At 43.1% G+C, this 15,023-nt stretch overlaps 1 protein-coding gene across 3 annotated transcripts in view; it reads right to left on the bottom strand.

Moving 5' to 3' along the window:
• NAP1L4 (nucleosome assembly protein 1 like 4) overlaps positions 1–15,023 on the bottom strand; it is a 597,513-nt gene that overhangs the window by 126,589 nt on the left and 455,901 nt on the right. For all 3 annotated transcript variants that reach the window (XR_011201382.1, XM_069223015.1, XM_069223016.1), the window contains exons 12-13: positions 9,619–9,738; positions 9,496–9,525 (exon numbers count right to left, since the gene is read on the bottom strand). Coding sequence is in view for 2 of the 3 variants with exons in the window: in XM_069223015.1 (XP_069079116.1) it covers positions 9,496–9,525; positions 9,619–9,738 (150 nt within the window). In the remaining variant the exon portion in view is untranslated. The remainder of the gene's footprint in view (positions 1–9,495; positions 9,526–9,618; positions 9,739–15,023) is intronic.

The raw sequence follows: 15,023 nt of genomic DNA, 5'->3' as shown, positions 1-15,023 counted from the left end.
GGCCTCTCGGGGGCGGCACCGAGATTCAACGTGGAACCGTGGAGGCAGGTGGGATCAAACACCTGGGAGACCTCTTTCACGACAGTGCCCTCCTGCCCTTTCAAGATGTCATGGACACTTAAGGCATAGGGGCGGGCCATTTCCTAACTAATCATGCCAGGTATCAGCAAAGCAGAATCAACCCTATCACCAATGTTACATGCTCTTCTGGCAGGTGGCGGCATATGCTGTGCCATTTCCACACTTTATACTGCACTGAACTCCAAATCACAGGGAGTCACCGATCAGATGTAACGGTTCTCTCCTGCAACCACTGACCAACAAATCTAGGTCCGGAGCACTCTAGCATGTGAAGGAGGTGTCCCGTAACCCACAATTTACACAGTTTACTTACTTACATCAGGCCTTCCCTGTGTCCCCACCACACATTAAACGTGTGATCCCTGCATGGATCCCTTATTGCTTCAGGTGGTACTGATATCCTGGAGCAAGGTCACAAGTATTTACCGCTGAACTCGCAGAACACACACTCACACACACTTCTGTGTCCTGCCTACTGGGTCTCTGCCCCAAGGCAAAAGGGGAAAAACACATGCACAGACTTATAGATCTCACGTTTATCCTCTCTGAGCGACAAATTGCAATGTGCTGGAAGGCGCCCGTGGCCCCTGATGTCCAGTGCTGGCTGTCAACACTGTTGAAATGGGCTTGTGCAGAGGCAGGTGCTCTCATGCTGTTACCCACAAGGTGGGAGGTGACAGGGGGGTGTTGGGAGACCTATTAAACCAGACATGAAAAATTACAGGCAGAATCTCATGTTCCCCCCAGCTGCAGAGGAACATTCCCAGTTAAAGCTGGTGAGCAGGATGCCCAGGGGCCGGACCAGGAAACCCTCGGGGACACATGCACCCGATGGTTAACACATTGCCTGGGGCACCCCTTGGGGCTCTTGAGGCTGGGATCCTGGGGGGAGCCAACGGGGAGTCCTCAAATGGACAGCACAATCCCAAGATGCCTGCCCCCACTGCATTTCTGTGTAACAAACCAGTCCCGGCAGATGGACACACATGCTTCACCACCCACAGCTGCACCTTGACATCCTTGCAGCACCACCGGGCAGCCCGAACACCTAACAGACACTTCTGCAACCTCATGAGGATTGATACACTCATATCCTTGGCATATACCTCTGTTCATGTTGTTATTCTTGTCCTTTTTGTTATGTGACATTGTACGAGATGCAGAGATTTTCTGATGTTTCATTTCTACCATTGCTACTTTGAATGTCACTCGACAATGTCATGCCTTAAGTAAAAATCAATAAAACATATATTTAAAAAAAGAAAAACGTGTCTGAGATAAAGATGGGATCATTTTATTACTAAGAACATTGTTGAGAATAGGTGTTAACCTGGAGTCTGGAACTGGTAGAGATTCAGCATTTGAAGGTAATTAGACCACTATTTATGAATGAGAGAAGAAGATTTAACTAATGGGCTATGCAGACCCTTAAACATTTTTGACACTACATGGCCACCTCTACTCATTTGTTGAAGAAATGGAAGGAGGCATGAAGGAGGCAGTGTGCCCAATTTATAGAGTTTTGCTTTGAGTTTTAGAAAGCTGTAGAAGTGCACATTTGATAGAAAATATCTCTTCTTGAGTGATGCAAATAATAGAGGAATGCCATTCACCAACAGGTTGGATACTACTCTAATGCCTTTAGTGGCCCAAGCGGGGCTCACTTTGGCTAAGAATGTAGTTAATGTTTGTGGATTATTCCACAGACAGAGAGCTGAGGATATAGATAGGGGGTGGGACAAGGATTTATCCACCATCATGAGAGCTCGATTTGTATCAAGGAAGGTACGGATGGAGTGAGACAGCGAGTTTTCATTGTCAGCGTTGCAAGCAATAAGAACCAAGGGACTGCTACAACTGACTATCAAACCATTGAGTGCTGCTTGCGACAAGGAAGGCTGTTTGGTAGTCATACCAGTTGGGAAGACCACACCCTCTTATCAAATGAGGCAGTATGAGTTTCTTTAGGCTCATTCTGGTTTTTTTGTTATTCCAAAGTAAGCTTGAAGATAGCTTGTCAACTGTAGAGTTAAAATTTGGAGCTAAGCGTACAGAAGTATCATGGCCAAAACATTCACAAATAGGGTAATCATCATTATGAGAGTTTCCAATCTCTCCCACTACAATATAAATTTTGGTGACCAAGAAGATAGAAGATCTTTAATTTTATTTAGGGTCTTCTGCTCCATTGACTCTATGATATTACTGGAGAACCAGATACCAAGATATTTTGCCAAGTTTTTAGTTTGCTTATGTGTAACATTCTCATGTGTGTAGTGCGTTTACGTGTGGAATTGCAAGGCTTATGTGTAACACTGAGTGACACTTTACTGTGTGTGAAGTAAGATTGATGCATCCATGTCCAGAGATAATTTTTAGAAAAGACTCCCTTTTCTCTTATGTCACGGTCCTTAATGCATGAATTGACCTAGTGGCGCATTACATGAGAATAAGATACATATTTATTTAGCACAAGTAAGTTACATGGTTTACTCCGAATTACAGAATGTTGAGTCGAGTCTGGGATTCAAGGACTCTTCTACGGTTCTAAAGTAGACCGTTCTGGCCCCTAGGCCACAGCTCGTCCTGCCTCCTCATTTGTCTTGCTGTACAGTTCTTCTATCAGGCCCTTCTTTTACCAGTTTAGACTGAAAGATTCATTTTGTGGTTGGACAGCCACATCTGTTTGATTCCATGGTTTGAGCGGGGTGCTTTTGTACATTAAATAGGCAGGTGTGTGGTTATGTATTTAGGTCTTCAAATCTCTGTGGTTTGCTTGGCTGGGATGAGTTTCGGTGACAGTGTGATATTTCTTGTAATATAATATGAATCCTATACCTCCCGTTGTACACCAGCTCACAGTTGTGTCCTTTGATAAGCAGTACTCTGAACTCAGCTTTTTTTGGGTCCTAGCAAAGTGAGAAACTGGAACTACACAGTTTTATCACACTTCAGGACATGGTTCTTTTGCATGACGATCACAGGCATTGCGGTAATGCTGGAAAATTACAGAAAATTACAGAAAATGTGTTATTCTAACGTGATATGTGTGGCACTTAGCAGGGCTGATTTTATCATCTTTGGTTGCCGAAGAAGACCGGACTGTCCAATACAAGAAGAGTGGCAATGGACATTGAGAGGCATAACCTCCATCTTGTCTCTATTTAAGGTGTAGCATGAAAATTCTGCAAAAGATTTAATCAGAGAAATTACCTCAGAGATCGTTGTGACCGGGTTCCCTGAGAAAATAAGCATGCCATCTGCGTAGGCAGCTGTCTTGAATGTGTGCGATCTAAAAGTGATAAAAGGAGATAAAGGACAACCCTGACGAGTGTCCTGATGTAGAAAGAAAGAAGAAGAGAGCCCTGTTAATTCTTTTTTTATGAGTGGGAGCAGAATTAAGAGATATTGAGGAAAAAGAGTCCCCCAACCTATAACCATGCAGAGACACTTTGAGAAAGGGCCAATAAGCTTTATCAAAAGCCTTTTGGGAGTCCAAAGTAATACCTATAATAGCAGGAGGTAAGGGAAATTCAGCTTTCTCTAGTATGTGGTAAAAAAAAGACGTGTATTATTGCATGCCAGTCTACTGTTGGATTAGTTTAGGGAGCAAAGGTTCTAGACATCTCGCTAGGAGTTTTGCGCATATGTTTGCATCCATATTCAGAAGGGAGATGGGTCTGTAGTTCTTGGTGTCAAGGTGGTCTTTGTCCACCTTGAAGAGAACAACTATAGTAACCTCAGCTGCAGAGCCAGATACGTTACCGGAGGGACAAAATGATGGAACAGTGATTCCAGAGGATGCAAGATCGATTCAGAGAGGCCCTTTTAAAGTTCGATCGGGAGTCCATCAGGGCCCAGGGCCTTGCCCCCGTGGATGAGTTTGATTGCTTGAGCGATCTCTTTGAAATTGATTGGTTTGTTAAGGAATAATTTCTCGTCATCTAAAAGAGAAATCATAGAACTATTTTTGAAAAAAGATGCACAGGCAGCCTTTGGAACTAGAATTCAAGGGATGTAGAGAGAGGATTAAAATGTTTTAAAGATCTCTAACATATTTCGGGTTTTAGTCTTAATAGAGTCCTGGGGATCTCGGACTGCTGTGATGGTAGAGTTTTTGTGCTTAAATTTCAAGTAAGTTGCTAAAGTTTTGCCAGCCTTATTTAAATAGAATAGTTTCTTGCTTTTTTGTGCCTGTACTGCCAAGTGTGCTCTCTTACTGATAATAGAATTATACTCCTACTTGAGTCTCTTAATATCTGTGATCAGAGAGGGATATCTTTAGAGAACCTAAATAAGGATGTCTTGTCTTTAATTGCCTTATCAAGTTTGAGCAAAGAAGTTTTAATATCTTTATTCTTCTTAGGCATCTGGCTGATGTAAAAGCCCCTGGTAGCGAATTTAAGACCACTGGAGAGAAACCGACCCAGTATTTTCCTTTAAAAATTGTGAGATTTCTCTATCAAGCCACATTCTGTCCTCTTGAGAATCTAGGAGCTCAATGTTTATGTGCTCAGCACCTCTCTCAGGGCTAGTGGGGGAGATTTTAAAACTGTGGTGGCAGCGTGATCAAGACTAAAATGGATTTTAATGGGGAGCCTAGAGAGTGCTGAGATAAACCAGCGCTAAGCTGACTATAGTCAATACTAGAAAAAGAATTACGAGGGGGAAGACAAAAACGTGAAGTCCCATCCAGAGGGTTTTTGCAGGCGCCAGACGTCTAATAGCTTATGGGTCGTGCACAAATTGAGCATGGCTTTATGTGGTTTGGGAGGACTATATTGGAATGCTGATGGCCTGTCAAGAATAAAATCCATGGGTAGATTGAAGTCTCCGCTCATAAGAGTAAGTGCCGATTGTGGTGAAGACGTGAGCTTGGAGTTAACAGTGTGCCACAAATGGGGGTCGTCACCATTGGAGGCATAATCATTAATAGCATGCAGTTCCATAATCACTGAGAAGCTGGCTATAGACCATCTGCGCCTCGTCGTCCTGCTCCACTGCAATTATAGAGAGGCTAGATTGTTTTGTGATGAGTGTAATCACACCATTCTGTTTTGAGTTCGCAGGTGAACAGGCCAAGTCGGATATCAAGCTAGTGCAAAATGATAAAGTGTGTTTGAAACTGATTTTAGTTTCTTGGAGGAAAATTAAATTACCTTTGAGACAAGTATAGTAGTTTAAGATGTTTGTGTTTTACTGGGCGATTTCTGCATATAACATTGAGAGATACTCTTTTTAACATATAAGCTAGATAAGGCTTTAGAAATAGATGAAGCTGCCAGTCATACTTGTAGGCAAATGGGGGGGGTGGTCATTGAGATGAAATACCTGTTGGAATGAGAAAAATATCAGTTATGGGAGATACAATGTAAATCCCCCCAAAAAAACAGATCATATTCGCAAAATTCAAATGTAAGCAAATCTGTATGAGGCCATATGAAACACAAGGAATAACAAAAAACAGTAATTCGAACATTCGATCCAAAGAAGACAGGAGACACATCCAGCAACCAAATAAGAAAATGCAACATGTAGTGAAACAAACAAATAAAAGCCCAACACTTTACACCCATGCTAGGGAAGCAGATTTCAAAGTAATCTAGCATCCACCATTCAAACCCCAGCTCTGTGAAGATTAAGAATAAGGTAACTAACACATATGTTGTCTTGAGGCATTCGTAAAACAATATAGAGATAAAAATAAAATAACTGACAATTGTGAAACATCTCAATTATGCACTGGAAACTGACCACAACATAAGCGAGCATGAACATGTGGCAGTATATCACTATAAAGCATACACAGCATGTTTCGTGTAGGTCGGTAAATCAAGGGTAATAAGGACACAGTATGAATATACATATGAACAAGATCAGATAAATAAGCAGCAAATGCATCAGATACACAATTGGAAGAGTCAGGTGGAAGGAAAGGTCAAAGGACCAGTGACACCCTCCTCGTTCATATGAGTCTAAAGGTATTATCCAAGAAAGTTCCAAGATTTGCAGGTTCATTCAAGATTTGTGTTCTACCTCTGAAGATGATTTTGAATCTTCAGGGACCAACAAATGAATATGGAATCGCTCTATCTGTAAGTCCATTTTGTAGAGCCAGAAAACCCTTCCTCATAGTCACAGTATCTCTCACAAAAACTTGAGAAATGTCAATTTTATTCCCTTGCCAAGCGATTCCCTTAGATTTTCTCAGATGAGCCAGAATAGTGTCAGTATGCTGTTGTGGTAGAGGCTTAAACAGATCAGATGTGGAATCGTAGAGTTTTTACGTTGGAAGGTATAGATCTGGTGGGCACGCTCAATCTTAAATTCTCTTTGAAAAGGAATTTGTAGTGTGGCCAGGATCTAGGACTCTAAGAACTTAATCATGGAAGGGGTTTTCTCTTCAGTGCCTTCAGGAAGCCCAAATACTCTGAGGTTACCACACCTCCTGCAGCCCACCATATATTTGTTATTCTCCTTTGAGGGAGGAAATAACCTGGTCAGACCTCCATAACTGTTTCTCATGTGCCACAGTGCAGTCCTCTACGTTACTTATTCTAGATTCAGCATGGCTGAGTGTAATGCTCAAATCCTTAGGTCTGTCCTGATACCTGTCATCTCCACTTGAAGAAGATTAGTTTTTGTCTGAGCAGTGTCATGTACAGCACAGGTTTTTTAAAAGTTTTTTTTTAAGATTGATTCCATTGTTGTAGAATCCTCAGACTTATTCTTTATAGGGTATTCCAGGAGCAGGGGTTCCTGTTTGGTGCATTTCACTTTCCCTTTAGCATCTTTATTCTTGGAGTCTCTAGGTTCAGACATGATGTACTATTTGTGTGTGGCAAGTGGGTCTAAAGGCAGGGTCACAAATATGGATGACAAGGCACTGGTTGCTGCAGAGGGAGGAAACTTTGTAGGGCAACCGCTGCCTGGTACTTAGTTGGAGCCAAGTCTACAGGCCCAGATACCTTCTGATGAGCACCGCCAAGGAGAGGAGATTCCAAGAGACACAGGTCAAAACAAAACCGCGGATGGTGATAGTGGTAGGCGTCTCACAATCTGGGCAAATGCAAAAAGATGCAGGTGCAGTTACAACGAAAGGCGAAGATTATCGGGTGTTAAGCAGGAAAAACATGAAAGGAAGTCCATATTCTAGACATTGGTAAAAAAAGCCAGAGCAATGTAATAAGAAAAAAAGGAGAAAGAATTTAAAAATAAGAAAGAAAAAGACATTACTGGAGGATAAGTCTCGTTAGTACAGATATCCTATCATAAATATGCTTGTGAGTGTAAAAAATGTGAATCTAAAAGGAGTCAGATGTGTATCCAACCATAAAATCATGTTCCAAGCACAGATTGCATACCATCGATTAGACCAAAGTTTGATTACTGCCACAGTGCACTGCGCCTCACCGTTTAAATCAAAAGGAGCCTGATTGAGGCCTCTTCCAAGGGAGGCCTTCGATGCTCCTGGCTCCCAAGACTAAGAATTCTTTGTGCACGCCGGCTCATGAGTCATTCGTGTAAACAGCAGCGCGCTGAACAAAGGGAATCACTTGGAAAACAAAGGTTGAAAACCCACTTCAGTCTTTTCTATAGATATAATGGACAGACGATGATCCAATACATTTCTGTGATTTTTTATTCAAATGGAGATAACAATTCCGAACATGGCAATTATTCTGAAAATGTCAGAAAAAGCAGCCAACACGTGTTCACCTAGGGCTTTTTCAAGGACAGATATCAATAAATCCAACCCGACGTCAGATGGAAGATCACTTGGGCGGCACCATTTAGGGGGGGCCACCCGTTTTTCCTGTGATTCTCCTGTAATTGAAGAAAAAAAAAAAGGCATTCCACGGGCCACGCGCCCGTCTCTAGATATCGCCCAAGGCACTACGTTGCCCCTGCATCAGGGCATGAGGACCGGCATAGCAGAATACACAGGGCCACCCCAATCATGGAGGTTCCGCTTATGGCGGTGGCACAGCGCCAGAACGTGGGGGTGTGGGTCGGAGAGCGGCAGGCTCCCTGGCCCCTGCCCATCAATAAAAACACAGCTGATTGGCTGCAGAGGGGCCCGTGGCCCCAGAAGCACTGTTTGGCGGCCCCAGAAGCGCTATTTGTGCTTCTGGGGTCGCGCACAAGAATGACGTCACGCGGCCGGCCTTATATAGCGGCTGCAGTTGGAGAGTGCGTCTTTCTCGCGCTCACCGATTGGACCAGGGGGGCCCAGTGGCCGCAACAAGAATTATCCACCGCCTCCCCCTGTTGTTGGGCATCAGTCTCTATGGAATTAGTTCCTCTTCTTGCAGTTAGATTGAATGTTCTAAATAGCCAACTGTGGTCTACATGCTAACGATTTATTTTTCAGGTGACTTGATTTGTGGTGAGTGGACAGTTATAGTTTGTTAGTTTGTCATATTTTCGGTACGATGGTGGGAGGGGTGAGATCATGACTGGGAATATAAATGGGTACCTTCTTATTACAAAACTGGGTGACAAGCTAATTGGACCCTCCAAGGGCTGCAGGCTGGGAAGTGTGGATGACACACAGGGGCGCCGGGGTTGCGAGCGGTCGCTGGCATCTGGCCCCTAGGTCCAACCACCCGCGTATGCGCAGAAGGTCTGAAGCGAGCACTGGCCGGGGGGGGAGGGGGAGGGGTTTGGAGTCTCAGGGTGGTGGGGGCACCCGAGGTAGGTATCTTAGCGGGCAGCCGGGCCCCCTCAACAGCAATCCAGTCTGGAAGGTATGAGAACACCCTGATGGAGGTCCTACCCCTGGAATTTGTAAGGTTTGGGGTATGGGAAAGCAGTCATAATCTCATTCACAGCCACCAACATTGGGTACGTAGGAACGAACGGTTTTAGTCAGTGACAGGAATGTGGATGTATTAGCATACTCTGTTGAGGCTAGGCATCCCTTGAACTCTGTAAATACTTTGTGAACATGATTGTGGTTACTGCGTATAATTTTTGATAATGATTAACAATATTTTGTCAATAAAATACGGCCGGGGGTTTACGACCCCTAATCCCAAAGTGAAGTGCATCTAAGGTTTTAATTCAAGCTTACTCCAGGGGTGGGGAGTGAGTGGTGTTTGGTGGTAGGAGGCCTCAGCGATACCGGGCCATATCTAGGTGTGCCGGTGAGTCTGCAGCCTGGCGCAGCTCATGAATAAGCCACCACCCGGCACAGCACTTTTACCACGCCTGTATCTGCTATCACCCAATCATTGCAGAATGGTGAGCTTTGACAATGATGTATTATGGTTTAAATTAGCAGACAGCTCATACTAGAAATAGATACGTATAAGCTTTAAATCATATTGGATAGCAATAAACTGTGTTCAGACCATGGCTCTCAATGTTTCACAAAGAAATTAAAAGCGACTGCTGCATAGAAAAACTCACCTCTTCTTCCCCTTCTTCAAGTTCTTCGAACTATAAAAACAAAATAAACATTTTGAAGCAACTACTTAGCACTTTTTTGGAAAGCCTGTACATGCTCAACATGTTAATTTATAAGATACTTACACTGTCCTCATCCTCTATGGCTTCCCCAGTGAAATATAGTACAGCACGAGGAACAATTCTTTCACGAAAAAAGTGTCCAATTTCAAAATCTGTGGCTAACGTAAACTCAGAATCTTCATCCTGGAAATTAAACAAACAACATACCTGATGCAATATTTTGGTTTGTAAGTGAGGAGAACAGAAGCAATACTGAAGAGCAAGAAATAATCATATTGAATGTACTCACTATGAAGCAACATTCATACTTTGGAAAACAAGGGACGTATTTACTTTCTAATTTACACTGCTGTTCTAATTTTTCTCTCAATAATATTTGGTTACAGTGCAATTTACAGGAGAGTTTGTATGTTCACTCTTGTAGATATAACATTTGCTTCACTTGAATTTTCTACGGTTGTCAACCTATGTGAATATAGAGGGGCAAGGACCTTCACAGTTGCCTCTTTTTAACATGTATGTACCCATTTAATTTTACAAGGTATCATAGCTGAATTTAGCTTTTTTGTCCAGTATCATAAAATGGAGTAAGGTGTAGAATCTGGGTTTAGCCGTGGTGAGACACTAGTCCTTACAAATATTAGCAGGCCATTCAGATCAGGAGGCGGACATGTGAGTATTTTATTGATCAACAGACACTTCATTCATAAGTCTCATCCGGTTTAAAAATTAAAAAATCTAAGGGAGTTCCTTGAGTGATGGCCGAATACAGAATACAATAATAAATCAGTAGATGTCCTGCTCGGTCCACCTCGTGGTCCATTGAGTGGTGGCAGAATACAATATTAAATCAGTGGATGTCCTGTTCTGTCCACCTCGTGGTTCAGCTAGCTCATTTTGTAGACTGAACCTGTTTGGTTTTGACAGCAGTGCTGCTGGCTATCTGGTTCCAGAAAGGCCACCTTGCCGATTTTTACTTTTGGTAACCACGAAGCAAAGCATAGAAGTAACTCTTTAAGCAAGTAGATAACTCCCAGAGATTTGACATTTTTGTTTTTCAGAAACAAATCTTCCACATTGGGGATTTGCAGGTGAAAACATGCTGCCTAGTGCTGTACGGCACAGTGGCCAGGGCAGCATTCTGTAGTACTGAAAGTGGTCTCTTTGTGAGGGGGTACCTTCTGTGAAAATTCCTCCCACGTGGTGGTGGGGAATTATAACTTTGGTGGGGAACTATAACTTTGGTAAATGACCAAAACGGGGCTGGAAGAGGAGGGTCATTCTCTAGTGGTTTGGCTGCCCCGTCGTCAGTTTTAATTAACAGCTGGGTGATCACTTCTAGGTCTACTGTACAAAATTATGAGATGTTGAGAACTTGTGGAAAACGTTAGAAATTAAGAGTGGACAGTAATAATCACTGTGATCGGTATGTGGTGATAATAGTGATTTAGTAGTTGGATGCATACTGAGGGTAATGAATCAGGATCAGAACCATGTGTTGCAGGATGGCAGAGGCTGAAAGGAAGAGCAATGCCTGACAATACTTGAGTGCTAATGGATTCAGGGCCAAAATCAAACATGGCGTAGCACCTAATTTCTGCAGTGGCACAAGCATGACCTGGTGGTGTTCCAGGAAATCAGTTCAACTGGCAACGAAAGGGCTATTTCATTGGTAGGGTGAAATACGCACTCTTGGCACTTGAGGGCACATTGAGCAGATCAAAGAAGGTGGCAGTATAAACTGGCAAGACTATCCAAGTCATAGTTGATGAGATGCATCTGTAACCATGGACATCTTTGAAGATGAGCTGGGAAAGTCACACTCTTGTTAGATTAGACTGTTCACCCACCACAGGAGACATTGTCATTTAAGATGTTACTTAGATTACATAATCCCAAAGCCATTGATTTTAGAGTTTCAGACTGTAGCATTTTTACATTTAAAAATGAGTTTTGAGTAAGGCAAAACAGGTCAAGGAAGTTACCAATATGGATATCCCTTAGTGGGGTATTTAAGGGTTGCAGTACATACCTTCAAATCATACCACCTTGGAATGAGGCAAACATGTGGATTTGGCACTTATCACAACAAAAACTGCATGTTTTGCCTTTTTACTAGGAATTGTCCTACCAATACATTTCACCAGGGTGTACCTGGTGAATTTTGAACGAGGAAAATTGGAGAGATCCAGGCAATTCTAATATGCGATTCCTGAGGAAACAAAGTTTTCAACATAATTTGGATTTACACCTGAACTCTGAATCAGGGCCTTAGCATGCACAAAATAATTAACATAATGGAGGAAAACATAAGAGCCTGTACTGTGGTATTGAGCAGTTTTGAGTGAATTGCCTTCCCTTTTACATCTATTCTGTAGGCTTTACAGCACTTTATTCTGCTCCAAAAGTTTGCCAAAAACAGAACTAACCTTTCACCATTAACTATTAGTACAAGTTAGTATTATTGGCTGGCAAAACTAATTACAGAGCACAAACGTTCAACGTTTGAAAGAGATCTTTTTAACACTTTAGGAAACCATTACTAAGCACCCAGCTTATTAAGCAGCCAGGTCCTGAGGTAACAACAAAACCAAAATATTATTTTTCTTTTAACTGAAAAGGAACCGCATTCTACACTAGTATCCTTAAAAAAGAAAGTCCTACCTCATCATATGAACAGCTAAAATGTAGGCAAAGTGAAGAACTGCATCACATCACATCAGAATAAAGAATTACCGAAGACTGCAGAAGAGAGAATCTCAGGGCTACACAAAAATGTAGGCTCTGATGGAATATAAGCTGCATACAAGATACCACTTTTACTATCTGGGAGTCAGTGCAAACGCCTTATCTTAAAAGAAAGCAACATAAATGTGTTCTTGCCAAAAATTGGTTTTTGCTGCTGAATTCTTGTTGTTCCTCAGATGAGACATTGGCATTTCAGGTAGGTCCAGGTGTTCAGATGGACAATGAGCTGTCCTTATATTCGTCAGCTTGGCCCATAACTAAACCTTTTTTATCATGTGATTTGTTGCATGGTATTTTACTATTTCTGAGTTAATCAGAAAAGGATAATGAAATCTAATTCTTCTGTACACTCTCGCCTACGTAGCTTTAATCTGATACACTCAACATTCTCACTACATCAATGGGAAGTGAAAATGGGCCCTTCAACTTTGGGCATAATGCCACGTCTCAGGAGTTACCTTCATCCCTAAAAACAACTGGGACTAAAATAATGTATTTTTAAGAAAGTTTTCATTATCCAACTATGAATCAACACCGAGTCAAGAGTTTAGGAGCCAGGATCTCCCCTCTCTCTGACATTCCCCAGAATCTGGGTATCATCTCCATACAAGAATAGGGAATTTTCCAATAGATGCATAACAAAAGTAAGAGGAGAAAGAAAGAGGTTGTGGAAGGGATGGTGTTGAGCTATGCGGAACTCCTTTTCCCCACCCCCACTGCAGACTTTAGGTGTGAGTTAAAAATGCTTATCAGGCATGCTGGAGATCCTACTCAGTAAAGCAACACCTTTACAGAGAGTTTAGATACCTGAGTTGCACAGCTGAACATGTTACTTACCTTCAGTAACGCCTTATCTGGTAGAGACATATTCTAGTTGCATATTCCTTACCTTAGAATTTCTTCCAGGAGTCAGTCTGGACCTGGAGATTTTCCTCAAGCAGTACCTCTGCGCGCCATTTGATAGCATTGGTCTGCTCCACCTCCTTGGTCATGCGCGCCCGATATGACATTTCACCAATATAGGCGCCACCCCAACGCGATGATGCCCATTTCTTTTCACGACTTTCCATGCCAGAGGCACAGAGGCATACAGAACACTGACCACAGGTGTGTCAGAACTAGGGCCCTGAAATGGAAGTCCCTGTGCCTAGAAATCAGTTTGCAGGGCGGGGGTATGGGTGAGACGGTAAGGAATCTGCAAGTACAATATGTCTCTGCGAGTTAAGGCATTACCGAAGGTAAGTAACTTGTTCATCTGATAGAGACTTTTAGCTGCATATTCCTTACCTCAGAATAGATACCGAAGCCATACCACCCCCGGAGAAGGGTCTGCGAATCAAGATCTTACTAGGAAGTCCTGCAGGACTGAATGGGCAAAGTACCTGTCCCTATGGACCCGATTGTCCAAGCAGTAGTGTTTGGTAAATGTGTGCAAGGATGCCCACGTTGCTGCCTAACAGATGTCCAGGACAGGAATTCCGTGTGCTAATGCAGTGGTTGCAGCGGTTGCTCTGGTAGAATGAACGTGCAACCTTCCGGGAGTTGCTTCTTAGCCAATGCGTAGAACATTTTAATGATTTTAACAACACATCTAGAAATGGTGCTCTTCTGCACTGCCCAACCTTTTTTCACAACCATATAACAACAAAGAGTTGATCATCCACCCGGAACTCTTTGGTACGATCAAGGTAGAACGCCAACACTTTTTTTGGGTCCAGGCGGTGGAGTGTCTCCTCTTCCTTAGAAGGATGAAGGGGTGCATAAAAAGTAGGCAAGGTGAAGGACTGGCCTACATGAAAGGGCGTGACCTTTTAGGTAAAAAGGAAGCCCTGGTGCAAAGTACCACTTTGTCAGGACAGATGGAAAGGTAGGGAGGTTTAGATGACAATGCCTACAGCTCACTCATCCTACGGGCAGATGCTATGGCCACAAAGAAGGCTGTTTTTTATGTCAGAAGCCTGAGAGGACAGTTATGGAGTGGCTCGAAGGGAGCGCATATTAAGAAAGTAAGAACCAGATTTAAATCCCATTTGGGCATTATGAATGGTGATTGAGGAAACATATAGCAATATCTCAGCACACTCTCAGTCAAGTCCGCATCAATATCAGGCAAAAAATGGGGAGCGGTTTAGTGCAACAAGGGCCAGTTTCCTACAAGACCCTTTAGGCATCTAATAACATTAGGAGGTTTAAACAAAGAGGGTTGGTCAGGTAATCTCAGAAACGCAGAGATAGTAGGCAAATAACCTTTGAGGGTGCCCAAAGCAGAGCCCTGCTGGGCCAAAGAAAGTATAAACAAAAGGACCTCAGAAACAGGGACAGAGAGGGGGTCAAGAAACTTGTCTGTGCACAATGCCACAAATCTATTCCATCGACAGTGATTTACTGTTTTGGTGGAGGGACGCCTTGCTGCCAAGATAACATCACAGACTTTGGGTGGAAGGTCAAAAGCTGTCAACTGCCGCCATTTAATCTCCACGCCAGAAGGCGGAGCTGGACAGGTTCAGGTGGAGAACCTTCCCCGTTGCTGCAAGAGAAGATCCTCCCAAAGGGGCAGTCTGAGCGAAGGATCGATGGCCATGCTCAATAGTTCAGGATACCAGACTCTTCATGCCCGGTCGTTCTTGATCTTCTTGAGAACTCTGGGCAGAAGTGGTATGGGCAGAAAGACATACAGGAGGCCTGAGCTCCACTTGACACGAACAGCATTGTCGAGCGAG

The sequence above is a fragment of the Pleurodeles waltl genome, chromosome 3_1, assembly GCF_031143425.1.
Source record: "Pleurodeles waltl isolate 20211129_DDA chromosome 3_1, aPleWal1.hap1.20221129, whole genome shotgun sequence".
Classification (NCBI taxonomy): Eukaryota; Metazoa; Chordata; class Amphibia; order Caudata; family Salamandridae; genus Pleurodeles; species Pleurodeles waltl.
This window is presented reverse-complemented; position numbering and strand designations above follow the sequence as displayed.